Source organism: Sebastes umbrosus, chromosome 16 (genome assembly GCF_015220745.1).
Source record: "Sebastes umbrosus isolate fSebUmb1 chromosome 16, fSebUmb1.pri, whole genome shotgun sequence".
In the NCBI taxonomy this organism is placed as follows: Eukaryota; Metazoa; Chordata; class Actinopteri; order Perciformes; family Sebastidae; genus Sebastes; species Sebastes umbrosus.
In genome coordinates this window covers 22,049,271-22,063,685 of record NC_051284.1, presented here as the reverse complement: position 1 = coordinate 22,063,685, position 14,415 = coordinate 22,049,271, and the positions used below count along the sequence as shown (strand labels likewise).

Genomic DNA, 14,415 nt, shown 5'->3' with positions numbered 1-14,415 from the left:
GTTGTTCCAAAGAATTCACTGGGTCGAGCGTGCAGGGAGCTGAGAGGAGTTACCCTAAAAACCCCAAGGTGACTCACTGATTTCTCTGGAAAATGTCAGGACGCATTCTACATGTCTGTAGCGTGAGAGAGTTGTTGCTCATCTGTTATTAGCACACAATGTTGTCTATGATGCCGAGACATTAACAGTTGGAGTGATGAGATGCTGAAATGGGTCAAAAGGACAGCAAGGACAGGGGACTCCAGGGGATGAAACACCATTGAAATGTAGTAGGAAAGCTTGAGTAGAAACAAATAACAAGAGTATATTTAGGATGTAGAAAAATACACACTGGAACAGCAGGAAAGTAACGTGTTGCTGGTTTCGGAAAATATCATATTTTTTGTTTTTTTTAAGGTTTTTGAACCCCTTAAAGGAACAGTGTGTAACATTTAGGAGCATCTATTGGCAGAAATGGAATATAATATTAATTTGTTTTATTTAAGTATGTTTTCTTTAGTGTATAATCACCTGACAATAAGAATTGTTGTTACCTTAGAATGATCCGTTATATCTACATATGGCGTGGGTCCTCTTCTCGGTACCGGCCGCCATGTTTGTATGTAACCCAGAATGGACAAACCAAACACTGGCTCCAGATAGGGCCATTCGCATTTTCACGTCGGCCAGCGTAGTTATCCAACACGCTTGGCACACAGAAGAAATTTAAGTTGGTTACAATCTGCAACCTTACCCCCTTACCATTTAGATGTCACCAGATCTCACACACTGCACCTTTTAAAGGGCACATATTGTGCTCATTTCCAGGTTCATACTTGTATTCTAGGTTTCTACTAGAACATATTTACAGGCTTTAATGTTCAAAAAACACATTATTTTTTCTCATACTGTCTGTCTGAATATACCTGTATTCACCCTCTGTCTGAAACGCTCCGTTTTAGCCCCCGTCTCTTTAAGCCCCCCTCCTGAAAAAGTCCAGTCTGCTCTGATTGGCATGCGAGAAAAATATGGTGCACCTTTGCAAAGGTAGTTCTCAAGCTGTTGGCGGTATATTCTAATGAGCCTACATGTGATATAGGACGGGGAGTTTGTGGGTTGGTAGGCACTCCACTGAAAAAGTTAGCTTTTCATGATATGTCCCCTTTAAGTTCTTAGTCCACTTCATGACTCCAGGTGTGAAAATAGTTCCTGAAAAGTTTTCATCCAACAGCAGCGTTTATATATATCCTTCTGTTTCATAAGTTACTACATGTTTACTCATGGAGCTCAGTATAGCACTAGAGGGCACTTGACTCTCCATCTTTGCTGCTCTGAAACACAACCATAGTGGAATCTGTGTTTACTGCGCCAACAGATTCTGAGAAATTGACGGTTTCCTTTTCTTTGACAGTCAGCGGGCCAGCATTGATATACTGTACACAGTACAATATGTGTAAACAGTTATATGGCATGCATTTGATGTGTTATCTTTGTCTTGGAAGGAGTTTAGCTTTGACAAGTTTAAAATAGGACACGCCTTTCTGTCCTCAGGGATCCCCTCTTGCATTGTCTGGCTTTAGATTGGGGTTGCTGGGCTCTGATCTGGCATAGCTGGGAGAAAGGGAAGATGGAGGATGTTGTATTAGCAATGTATACATTTAATTATGTATACTCATATATTAAAGCTACTATGAGGAACGTTTTGTGTTGATTATGGAGATCCATGTGGAAAAAAGCAGTAGTGTTTCCGAGCACCAGAGTCCCTTTAGAAAACCTCTCGTTTTGCTGCAGAAGGGTTTGACAGTCTGCCCCGCTTAGTCCTGGTTCTGGTTCTCCCGTACTTCACTTCCCTCCAGCAGGCCCAGCAATACGGCCTGGGTGTCCAGCGACGTGGTGTCATTGTTTACTCCCAGTAGGGATCGCCAGGCACGGAGCCCTCCTCCTCCCGCTGGAGCTCCGACTGTAGGTCTAAGGTGGTGCTGGAGTCTGAGCTGAAGGACATTCTGGTTAACCTGTATGATTTCATCTGATATCGCCGGAATCGGACCCAGTGGCACTGATCAAGAATAACTATATAGAAATAGCCAATCTTCTCGCTGATGGTCTTGTTTGCTTATGTAGGTCATATAGAGGCATCAGTAATAAATTGAGACAGTTTCATAACCAGTTAAAAGTTCCTCATAGTGACTTTAATTAGCTATTACCATATTTGCTAAATTCACCAAAGGTGTACCAAAGGCTTGCTTTATTTATAAGAATTGGACCTCAACTACTGCATTTTTCTTTTGCACCTACGTACCAAAAGCATCAGGAGAGAAACCTAAATCCTGCCGATGGCTTTAGAGTCTTTTGGCAGGTGTCAATCAAAAATAGAGCTAAAATGATTAGGTGAATAATTGATTAGTCAAATGACAGAAAATTAATTGCCAACATTTTGACGATCAAATGTCTCGTCCCTGGTTTCCAGCTTTTCAAATATGAGGATTTAGAGGATTGTAAACTAAACATCTTCTGGTATTGGACTGCAGATCTCATACGATTAGTCAATTAATCAATTAGAAGAATAATCAGCAACTATTTTGGACAAAACAAGCCATTTGAGGACATCCCCTTGCGATGTCCTCAAATGGACCTTTACTGTAACAATAATAATTGTTTGTTTCAGCTCTAATCAAGAGTGACTCACACATGTTAAAATATTTTAGCAAAAGGAAATTAAGTTTCCAAGCAAGCCCAGCTGAGTTACTGAATGTCAACAGATATAACAGGTGCTTTGCCTGCTGATTCATCACTCCCTCCGAAATTACCTCTATGAATATATTTTGGCGTACTGGTCCTAGCCGCTCGCTGATCTAAGCCTCCTGTCTGCAGCGAAATTATTTCAATCAGACACACTTTGACTTGTAACTTCCCAACGGCTAACTTTAGTCTAAGGAGGGACTGAGGAGGGCTCAGATCCTGCAAAACACTACACACAGATATGCGACATGGCTGAACCCCTTACCCCCCCACTCTAGTGCTCAGGACAGCCGGTGTGCTGTGTGTGTGTGTGTGTTGCCAGACCCTGGCATAGCTCATGTTTCTCAGTGCAGTTTGTCAGAGCCCAGCTTGGAGCGGCAGGCACCAGTGAGACTACACCAAACACATGCATCCTGAGCTGACAGGGGGACATCAGAGGCTTTCTACCCAGGAGAGAAGCTGCTGTTTGGGGCTGCGGTTGGTCATAAAACAGCCCAGTACCATGGTCCTGCCTCCCGGCCTACACAGCAGCACTGGAGATACACTGCTGGATTACTGCGTTACAGGACACCGCTTTGGGAGTCTGTACATGCGAGTGGAGTGATTGTCAAAAGGCCTGAAGTCACACACATGCTTTCCTGAGGTTTTTTTTTTGGTTAGTGGATATCTGAGCTGTTAAGTGGACTTTCTTTGCTACAGTCCACTTGATTTCCTCTCAGCGGTTGTTTAGTTGTCGGGCAAGCTGGTCCGCTTGTAGTAGCCGTGTCAGTAGCCGCACCGGTGGCCGTGTCTGGTGGGGGGTTACGCGTCTCGTCCCCCACCATGATGATCAAGGAGACGTCGTTACGCCGGGACCCTGACCTGAGGGGGGAGCTGGCCTTTCTGGCCAGGGGGTGTGACTTTGTCCTCCCCTCACGCTTCAAGAAGAGACTCAAATTCTTCCAGCAGCAGCAGCAGCAGCAGCAGCAACAGCAGGTCAGTCGGTGCAATGAGCAGGATGGACGTGGACGATGGACCTGCAAGTCTGGACGTGCAACTCATGAGAAATCTACTCAAATCCTAATTATCTCTAACCGTTTATCACAGATGTTCATATATTCTACACACATACAGTAGATTTGTGTTGTTGCTTTCATACACACAGAGTGACATGCCAGAGACCATTCTGAGGCAGATCCCGGCAGGTTATTAATAGGGCAGGAGGTGCAGGAATAGAGTGATAGAATGAACTCTGTGAAGGAGAGTGGGAGGGAGGGAGGACTGCTACAGCTGTCCTGCTCAGTACACACACAGTATGGAGGCCCCTCACACCAGCCGTCAGGGAGCTCCTGCTCCAACACACTGACTAGTTTTGATTTGTGAATTAAATTATAGTTTCATTTCACTTTGTGTAAGCTGTAACGTTTCATCACCCTTGAACTACAGCGAATGGGTCTTGTATCAGACATCTCACCTCGTCATTGCTAGTAGTGGACATTGTTGTCTTGCAGTGGTGGAATGTAACTAAGTACATTCACTCAAGTACTGTACTCAAGTACATTTTTGACATACTTGTACTTTACTTCCATTCTCTGCCACTTTATACTTCTACTTTACTACATTTCACAGGGGAACGTTGTACTTTTTACTCCAATACATTTATTTGACATCATAAGTGATAAAAAAAGAATTATATAATACTCTGAAAGGACTTTTTACTTTTACTTTTGATACTTGAAGTATATTTATGATAATAATTCTGCACTTTTACTTAAGTAAGATTTTGATTTCAGGATTTTTAGAGTACTTTTAGACTGTTTTATTTCTACTTTTACTAAAATAAATAAGTACTTCTTCCATCTCTGTTGTTTTGTGAATTAGATAATGGAGTGTGTTAGTAATAAAATAGCTTTTCCTGAGGATAGGTCACTATGTATGGGTGCATTTTCTTATCTTATCTTATGGGTGTATTTTTTGTTACATGAAGGAAGTCTTGTGTTTGGTATCAAATAGAGATGGCTGACTGGAACTCACTGAAGCATTTGTCCTCTTTCCTGCTCACCATTTGATAATTCTTCACAATGTAAGACAAATTGTACTATTATTTCCCCATGCACTCATTACTGCATACTACCCAGAAGGCCCTTCTTGTAATTCATAATGTTGTCCAAGTTGGTGCCCAGAGTTTTAAAGCTGCAAGGGTTTAATCAAACCATCATAAATACAGCAGAACTGTTGCCGCGAGTGTTGTTTATTTTCCCTTATTAGTTAGTTAAGGTTCCAGAGATCAGTATAAATTAAGTTAAGTCTTAACTGCCGCACTCTTGTGCCACCTGGAGCTTTTCATGCCAAGTGCTGACTATAAAACAAGTCTCTCATTGTTTGTACATATTTTTTTATGATTCACTGGGAGTTTCCCCCACATCCCACCCTTGCATGGATCCTTTATCCTCATAAAGTGAAGTTGTGTTTTGTCTTCCGTTTGGGAAAAAGTACATAATTTTTTTGACTTAGTTACTTCCCAAAGAAATGAATATGGATTTATGGAAAGGAGGTCATTTACACATTGGGATCATGCAACAATATGGCTCAAAGAGTGCTGCCAGTTGAAATGCAATGCAAGAGTGTAGCTCTGATTTGGAACAATAAGCCACATCATGCATACTTAGACTGTGGTGTTTCAGTCATTAGCATGTTGTCTATGTAAGATGTTGCAGGAGTTATTATTATTTTTTCTTCCTTTTAAGATTTTCTTTAAAAAACGTATGAAAAAATATCTAAACTGAACAATAAATAGCAGGTGTAAAGTTCCCACCACCCTGCTTGTCCATTCCCACACCTGACCAGCCTTCTCTCTTTTCAGGTCCAGTCCAAACCGGAGAAGAAACCAGGCACACCTCCACCAGCCCCGACCCTGACCTCAACCACACCTACACCAACCCCCACGCCCACGCCCACGCCCACACCGCGCTCACCCAGTCCTCCTCCGGCTCCGGTGATAGTCACCCCTCCTCCGCCGGCCATCAACATTCCCAGGTTCTACTACCCCCGTGGGCTTCCTGCCATGGGCCCGGTCACCAACCACGACGCCGCCATCGCTGCCATCGAGGCGGCCTTCACTGAGTTTGAGGAGGAGAAGGCGGACATATATGAAATGGGCAAGATCGCAAAGGTCAGGAGGCTTCTTTTTTTTATGTAATAATTTATTGGAAGTAACATCAGGTGTACAGAAACACAAATAAAGCACACATGTAAATGATTGTCCCTACATATGTTGGTATTTTAGAATAAATACAGTAAATAGATAAAAAATAAAAAACAATAAATACAAAAAAAAACTAAAAATAAGATTTAAAAAATGAATTAAATAAATAATAATAAGTAAAGTACACATTGACAGTAATAATAATTATAGGATGAATCCCAAACTACAGATAAATAAGCTGATAAACTTAACATCAAGTACAAAGTACCGTGTACAAATGGACAAATGAACTTTTAGTAGTCATTTCTGTTTACATAACTTTATGATGTCATACATTTTAGCTAATGGAGAGAAATACATCTCATGTGCCATGAGTCTATTCACAAATACACTACGTCAGTCGGTCAAAATAAGATAAGAGGGGCTGCCAGGTATAGTAAAGGTCAGCAGTTTAACAACAGTACAGTGTTCGTAATTCTAGAAACAACTTTTACTTCTGTTTTTAATTTAATGCTTTTAAGTATGATAAAAGCATAAAAGATGAAAAGATCAGCATCAACATTTACTGGCAGTAATATGGAGATTAACATAAATGTTTCCATGTTTCACCTTGAAGCTACCACACTGATTTATTCCATGGAAGCATTTTCTTTTCTTAAAATAAGATAAGATAAGATAATCCTTGTTAGTCCCACAGCGGGGAAATTGGCAGAACTACAACAGCAAAGGGGATGGTGCAAACAAGAGGCATCAGTAAAAAAGAAAACAAGATATGATAAGTAAACTGTAAAAAACAAGATGTAACAGAAAAAAATATAATAGTAGACACACTGAATGAATGGTTTGGTTGACATTATTCTTCAGAAGTCATTGCACACACATTGGCCTGGTTGATGCAGGGCTGTTTTTATGCTGCCACTCCTTGCTAAGCAGTGTGATCACTGATTCTAGGAAACAAACACGGTGGTCAAGTACAGTACACAATAGTTTTTCATGATAAGCTAATGGTGTTGTCTTTCTGTCCAGGCATGCGGGTGTCCACTCTACTGGAAGGCCCCCATGTTCTACTCGGCAGGCGGTGAGAGGACGGGCTTTGTCTCTGTTCACTCCTTCATTGCAACCTGGAGGAAGTAAGACACACCATCATGTTCATCTAGAGTCTTAAAAATGTGATATCATATCTGTCATCAGGTTATTTTTAAACGTCTCCGCTCCTGCAGGTTGTTGCACAGCTGCCACGATGATTCGTCGAGGTTCATCTCCCTGTTGGCCAAACCCAGCTGTAACTACCTGGAGCAGGAGGACTTAATCCCTCTACTGCAGGTACATGTCTTAATCAACACAAACATTTATAGTCTCTGTGCTGTCTTCTGTATTCAACACAAACTTTTCTGAATTATGATTTATTCTGTTATTTATTTTTATACTTATATTTATTTATTCTGTTTGTCTGATTAGGACATCGTGGATACGCATCCTGGGCTCACATTTCTGAAGGATGCACCGGAGTTCCACTCCCGCTACATAACAACGGTAAACTCAGATAAAAATCAGCTGTGCTTTTTATGTGATGTTATGATACATGTGTATTTTAGTGTAACGATAGGACTACTATCATTTAGTCTCAAACTTTTATTAGTCTGCTGAGATGGCTATAATGGAGCCACATTTTCTGATCTATTATCCAAGTATAATTAAAAAATGCATATATTTGACAGCTTTAGTAACTAGTAGCTTTACAAATATTACAGATATTACAGATTGTTCATACAAAACATTTGATAATCATCAATCAAGTCATAAAATATGATGTATTAGGCCTATTATAAATTAAACTGTCCAAAAATAAGATCCAATTTTTAACGGATTTTTACTTGTAATGATGTATTTTTACATTGTGGTAATAGATCTGAGTACTTCCTCCAGCATTGCTCTGTGCAGAGCATGAAATAGTTCAAACCATCAGTATTAAATATCAGTGACTTCTCAGAATTCATTCCTCCTACATTGTCAGCGAAACTGCTTCTGTGCACATCCAGTAACTTTAGCAGCAGACCGTGTGTGTGTGTTGATCGGGACAGCTGCAACACGTGCTTTAGCAGTCGAGGGTTTGCTGCGTACAGTAGAAGTGCAGAGATGCAGAGAAGTCTGAAGCGTCATGGGAACGTCACGGAAACACTGGTGCCCCCCACAGAGGCCCCGACCCTCCACATGCCCATATTAAGACACTTCCTTCAGTTTAGGCCAGCTGACCCGCTACTGTATGAGGCATTAGTAGCACTGGGAGGTCTGTGTACCAGGAAATGGGTGCTAATCCGCTCTTTAATAAGCCTAAGTGTTCTGTTTCAGGGACAGGGAGCTCGGACCCCCTTGTTTCCACTGTATGCTAAAGACCTGTCTTACTCATATTATGAATGAGGACACAAATATAGGTTGTAGATGAAACGTTGGTGGGTAGGTCTTCCTCATGGAAAGATGAGGAATATGTTTATTAAGTCTAGATGACGGGGCTTGGAAAGATCCCATATGAGTTTCATGCTATTTTCATAGACTGAAAGCAGAGTCCAACCAGCCTGACAGCTCCTGTCACAGCGTCAGACCTTTCGTTCTGGATCCCTTTTTAGACTCCCGTCAGCCAAAACTAACAGAAATAAACACGTTTCATAGCCTCGGCCATCTCTCAACTATTCAAATTATCTTAATATTTTACATTTTTACTCATAATTTTACTTGTTTTTAAATCCTTTTGACTTATGTAGGTTTTGCTTTTGATTTCTGTTTTGTAATTATATGATGTGTTCTTGTTCTTTGTGCTTTTAAACACGTGTTTTGTGTTTCACTGTTGCTCAACAGGGGTGTAAGAAAATATCGATATACAGTAAATGAGAATCACATTATTATATTTTGTGATACTGTATTGATGAAAACAATAGAGGCAAATATAAAACATCATTCTCTACTTCATTATTATGGAGCTCTTACATGCAATCCTGTAATGACTAAATCTATAACTTGCCATACCTTAAACACCTAAATAGAGCTGCAATAATTAGTCGACTAATCAATTAGTCAATCAACAGAAAAATAATCAGCAACTATTTTGATCAATTAATCGTTAAAGTAATTTATTCCATGCAAAAATGACAGAAATTGCCTTTTTCATCCTCTCAAATATGAAGGTTTCCTGGATTTCTCTGTTTTATATCATATTAAACTGATTATCTTTGGGGTTTGGACTGATACAATAAGACATTTAAAGATATCACCTTGGACTTTGAGAAACATTTTTCACTATTTTCTGAAAATTTATACACCAGACAATTAATCAATTAATCTAGACAATAATCAGCGGATTAATCGATAATGAAAATAATCCTTAGTTGCTGCCCGACACCTAAATACTTTATGGATTAAGTGTCTACATTATGATAATCATTTGCTTGCTCTCACCGTAAATGTTGATTTTGTCTTTTGTGGTGCTGCTTTATAAAAAAAGAATTCACAATTCTATTTCATTTCATTTTAATCAGTACCATTTGAATCATACTCTGTTTTCCCAGGTGATCCAGCGGATATTCTACGTGGTGAACCGTTCGTGGACGGGTCGTATGACCATGATGGAGCTGCGTAGGAGCAACTTCCTGCAGACCTTGGCCCTGCTGGAGGAGGAGGACGACATCAACCAGATCACTGACTACTTCTCCTACGAACACTTCTACGTCATCTACTGCAAGTTCTGGGAGCTGGACACTGACCATGACCTCTACATTGACCCCAAAGACCTGGCGAGATACAACGACCATGGTGAGAACAACTCGAATAGGGCAGAGGGTTTATTTTCCCCTTATGAAATACGTCCCTAGCGGACACATGGGGGTTTCTGTAAGATCGACATCGACCTCTATCCTAGATATGCTGTACAGATTGTAAAGCCCCTTGAGGCATATTTTTGATTTATGATATTGGGCTACAGTATGTAAATAAATAAAAAAATGTGTTGGTCCCATTGTATTTTAATATGGATTGGACGCCAGTAAAGAATCAGAAACAGATGTCGTTGGATTTGGCACATTCATTTGCTTATTTTCCATTTGTTGGGCCCCCGCTAGCTAGAGCAGAAAACAACAGCTGTTTGTCCTGGGCTCAACACGTTCATGCTGTCTGATGTGAAATGCATTACACTGTTAACAGCATTATATACGACCACTTAGCCAAATTTTAATTTACTTACTCAGTACTTACGCAAGTGACTGCTCTGCATGCACAAACAGTACCCAGTGTCTTTGGAACAAAATCACGTTTGCTTATTTTTCCTCCTTCTCTCCTCTGACAGCGTCCTCAAACAGAATCATTGAAAGATTGTTTTCAGGGGCCGTTACGCGGTAAGTGGAACAAACGCACATGAACAAACACAGAGGAGCTGATTGCTTCACCATGATGGCAGTATTGGATGTGAACGACGCTGTCGCTCTTGTTTCCAGGGGTAACGCTGTGCAGAGGGAAGGCAGGATGAGCTACGCTGAGTTCGTCTGGTTCCTCATGTCTGAAGAAGACAAGAAAAATCCCACCAGGTGATATATTTCTTCTCTCTGCATGTGTCTCATGAATATATTACATCCCAGCCAGATGTCACTTTTATTTTCCAAATGCACTTCTTCCACCATTTACAAGTGGTGTGTAACTCTGTATGCATGTGTTGTCTCTCTAATCCAGTTTAGAGTACTGGTTCCGCTGCATGGACGTGGATGGCGATGGCGTCCTGTCCATGTTTGAGTTGGAGTATTTCTACGAGGAACAGTGTGAGAGGATGGAAAGGATGGGCATCGAACCGCTGCCCTTCCAGGATCTGCTCTGTCAGATGCTCGACCTGGTCAAACCTGAGAGTTCAGGTCAGTGCCAGCACTAGCTGGTGTTTTTCTCCCTTTTTATAATCATGTTATCTTTTATTTATTTTTGTTGGAAAGCCGCACCCTGCCATTGATATCTGAAACTTTACACGTGCATGTATTTGTGTGTATGTTGTTTTCTTCCAGGTAAGATAACCCTGGGTGATTTGAAGCGCTGCCGGATGGCTCACATATTCTTGGACACCTTCTTCAACCTGGAGAAATACCTGGACCACGAACAGAGAGACCCATTTGCTGTGCAAAAGGTGGGAATTTACATCTATGTAATATTTAGCCATATTGCAGGAGTCAGTTTAAAGGGGAATGCAGGGATTCCTTGTTGCAATAGAGGGAAGGAAAAACAAATCTATCAAAATTCAGAAAATTATGTGCATGTGTGAATTTTTTCATATTTTGTCTTTGACGCATCATAAATATGTTTGTAATGATTGTCAGTACAACTCCATGTAGCGAGGAGGCTGGGGTGGTGTGTGGGTCAAAGAAACACCGGACTTTTGGCCAGGAGACCGCTGTTTGTCTCTAGCGTGAAACTAAAAGTCAACGTTCACTTATTTTAATCATGATGTTGTAAACCTAAGTTTTGTTGCATTTTTGTTGTGCTTCGTTTCAATTTCAGTCATTTTAAGCCAAACCATGATGTTTGTTCCGCTAAACTTAACCAAATAGTTTTGATGGGGATTTTTGTTTTGTTTTGTTTCAATTTACAACGTTAACCACACATTTAAAACTGTTTTAAAGTGTGACTGTAATCCGGGAGAAAATATGTTTCCCACAAAACATAATTGAGAATGCAAATGAAAATATGAAAAAGGACATTTTCAGTTGTTATATGTTACTTATTTTACCTGCCATTTCTCACCTCAAAAGTGTTTGCAAAGAAGACATAAGAAAATATATAAACACATATACATATTAAATTTCCAGATGAAAACATTTTGGGTTCCTTCCCCATATGCCATATTTTGCAGGCATCAATTGCTAGTACTAAACAGAACTAGTATTTGTTTAGTTTTAAAGCTACTTCTCTTTTTTATTTTGTAAAAATGTATTAAATTCTCTCTCTCTTGTAAAATACTGATATGTGGCGTTCATGTGTTGTTCCAGGACATTGACAGTGAAGGTCCAGAGCCATCTGATTGGGATAAATATGCCTCAGAGGAGTATGAGATACTGGTAGCGGAGGAGACTGCAAATGAACAGCTACATGAAGGGTACGACACACTCACACTTACATACATGCCTATGTGCATTTCCAAGTATTGAAATACAACCAATCTCAGTTTGCTGCAGTTTTCCATGCATTTAAAGAAGACACCCCTTTTTAGATCAGCTTGATAGACAACACAATGAAAGTTGTACTATGTGTGTTGTGTTCTCAGGTCCTTTGACGACGACTATGAATCCGAGGAGCTTCAAGTATCCGGAGAGATTGGGAATAAAATGGAAAATCTGGTCATATCAGACCTGTCAGCGTAAAACTCCTTCCCTGGAATTCCTGGGCCTTTCTTTCTGGAAAACTAACAGGAACACAGTGATAGAAGGTGCCCTTGGATGGATGCATCAAAAAATACATGGATGTAAAGACGGAGAGAGAAAACGCTTTTGGCATCTGTTTCTCGATGACTCTGGAGTCTCCTCAGAACGGACTCGGACGTTTTTTCGTTTTTTTTTGCGTGTGTGTGTGTGACCGTAAAACCAGTACTGTTCTGTGTCTGGTGCAATAACGGATCTGTAGACATACAGAAAACTATTTCACTGCCTCCAGCTCTTCGCTCCATCCAAGAGAACAAAGCCTACGATGGGGGTGGGGGGAGACGTGTGTGATAAGCTCTAAAAGGAATCAAAACTGTAAAATAATGTAATTATGAATTCTATACAGACAATCCTGCCAGAAGACAATCATCTAAAGGTAGACAGACAGGTAGACTGTCAGTTACACAAACATATAATTATAGTGATAGGCACTGAAAACCTGCAGTCATCTGCTCAATAATGATACATACAGACAGACACTGCCATCAGAAACCTGCTGCCTGTGCAGCGTGTCACTGTGTTCCTTGTAAAGGAAGCTGTTAAACCTCCGGTCTCTTCAGGGAGGAATCATGTAACAGTTTGGGTTGATTGTAACAGCACCTCTCTGTGGCCAGTCTGTGCTACTGCATGTCATCACTGTTGTGCACGGTGCGTAACGGGCTGGCCAACTTCTCCTAGAGGGAGTTCAGTTCACTGCACACACAATCTGAGCTGCTCTATTATTAGTGCGGCGTTATCAGCTCTCCACCTCTGGACTCCTTTTGCAGTCGTTTTTTAAAAAGTTTCTGACTACATATAGACTGAAAGGTACCACTTCATTGTGTTAATTCTCAATCAGGTCAAAGTTAGACACGTGCACATAAAATGATGCAAACATATCAAACTCTCTGGTAGAGTTGCCCACACATTTCCACCTGTAACATGTTTGTAATAACGCAATAGATACGCATAAGAACTGTGAGTTGTCCTGTCAGTCTCATGCAATAACCCAGCACATCCCACTGTGTGTTTTCTCACATCCTTGTTGATTGTGTACAGTACCTGGTAATTACTTTTATCTGCTTTTGAAATTTATGCCAAAAATTGTCATTTTTCCGCTTAAACATCTCATTGTCATACACCGAAACGTCCATTCTCCCTGTACCACACATACAGTACCAAACACACCACTAAGGATGCCTCTTAAAGGGCCAGTTCACCCAAATTATGTAAACATATATTCTCACGTCTCTAGTGGTATCTAGCCTGCAGATAGTTTTGGTTTTATTTGCAGAAGTTTTGTGAAATCTGTCTCTGAGATTTTTGCCTCAACCACATTACAATGGAAATGAATGGAATTTGTGGCACTTAAAGAGGACCTATTTGCTTTTGTGCTTTTCCCCTTTCGTTTAGTGAGTTTTTTTGTGAATAAAAAATGTCTGCAATGTTACAAAGTCCACACCAAAGGGAGTAACTCTCCCTGCCCGAAATACTGCTCCTAAACTGCCTGAAAGTCCCACCTTTTCTTCCGTAACGTGGTGATGTCACCAAGTAACACATTTGCATTATACCTGCCTAGCAGCTAGTTTGGCACGCCATCAAACAAAGCTAGTTAGAGCGGAGCTGCAGCGGAGTCTGAAGAGTTTGGTTCGGTTGACAAATCACAACAGAGTGCTGCATCACAGCCGATATGAGAAAAATAAAGCGTTTTTTTTAGCATTAAAGCATGTAAACATGTTCTAGCAGAAACCCAAAATACAAGTATGCACCTGAAAATGAGCATAATAGGTCCTCTTTAACATGAAAATGTTTTCATTGGAGCTACCTACAGTAACGTGGACATGTGTTACTGTAAGTTGTCCATACTTGTCTTAAAATCAGAAATCTCAGAGACGGATACATTAGGATCCAAACTTTTTACATAGACGGAGACACTAAGTGAGATTTTGCCTTTAAATTTGAATGAACTGCCCCTTTAACTCCCAATATTTACTGTGCTGCCCTCACAGGGACAGACGCATGTGTGTACACTGCCCTTACTGTAATAGCTAGGAGCGTGTGTTTGCTTAGAAAATTACTGATAGAGGGGTGTGT

At 40.6% G+C, this 14,415-nt stretch overlaps 1 protein-coding gene across 5 annotated transcripts in view; it reads left to right on the top strand.

Moving 5' to 3' along the window:
• Nucleotides 1-13,750, top strand: part of ppp2r3a (protein phosphatase 2, regulatory subunit B'', alpha) — a 30,585-nt gene extending 16,835 nt beyond the window's left edge. For 2 of the 5 annotated variants that reach the window (XM_037747548.1, XM_037747552.1), the window contains exons 2-12: nt 5,561-5,869; nt 6,929-7,032; nt 7,123-7,225; nt 7,361-7,435; nt 9,463-9,706; nt 10,236-10,284; nt 10,384-10,473; nt 10,616-10,791; nt 10,936-11,054; nt 11,914-12,020; nt 12,189-13,750. In XM_037747548.1, coding sequence (XP_037603476.1) covers nt 5,561-5,869; nt 6,929-7,032; nt 7,123-7,225; nt 7,361-7,435; nt 9,463-9,706; nt 10,236-10,284; nt 10,384-10,473; nt 10,616-10,791; nt 10,936-11,054; nt 11,914-12,020; nt 12,189-12,285 — 1,473 coding nt within the window. In that variant the 3' untranslated portion in view covers nt 12,286-13,750. Of the gene's footprint in view, nt 1-3,065; nt 3,694-5,557; nt 5,870-6,928; nt 7,033-7,122; nt 7,226-7,360; nt 7,436-9,462; nt 9,707-10,235; nt 10,285-10,383; nt 10,474-10,615; nt 10,792-10,935; nt 11,055-11,913; nt 12,021-12,188 lie in introns of those variants that run through there. The other 3 variants (XM_037747551.1, XM_037747550.1, XM_037747549.1) reach the window with 3 other exon arrangements.
• The last annotated feature ends 665 nt before the right edge of the window (nt 13,751-14,415 follow it).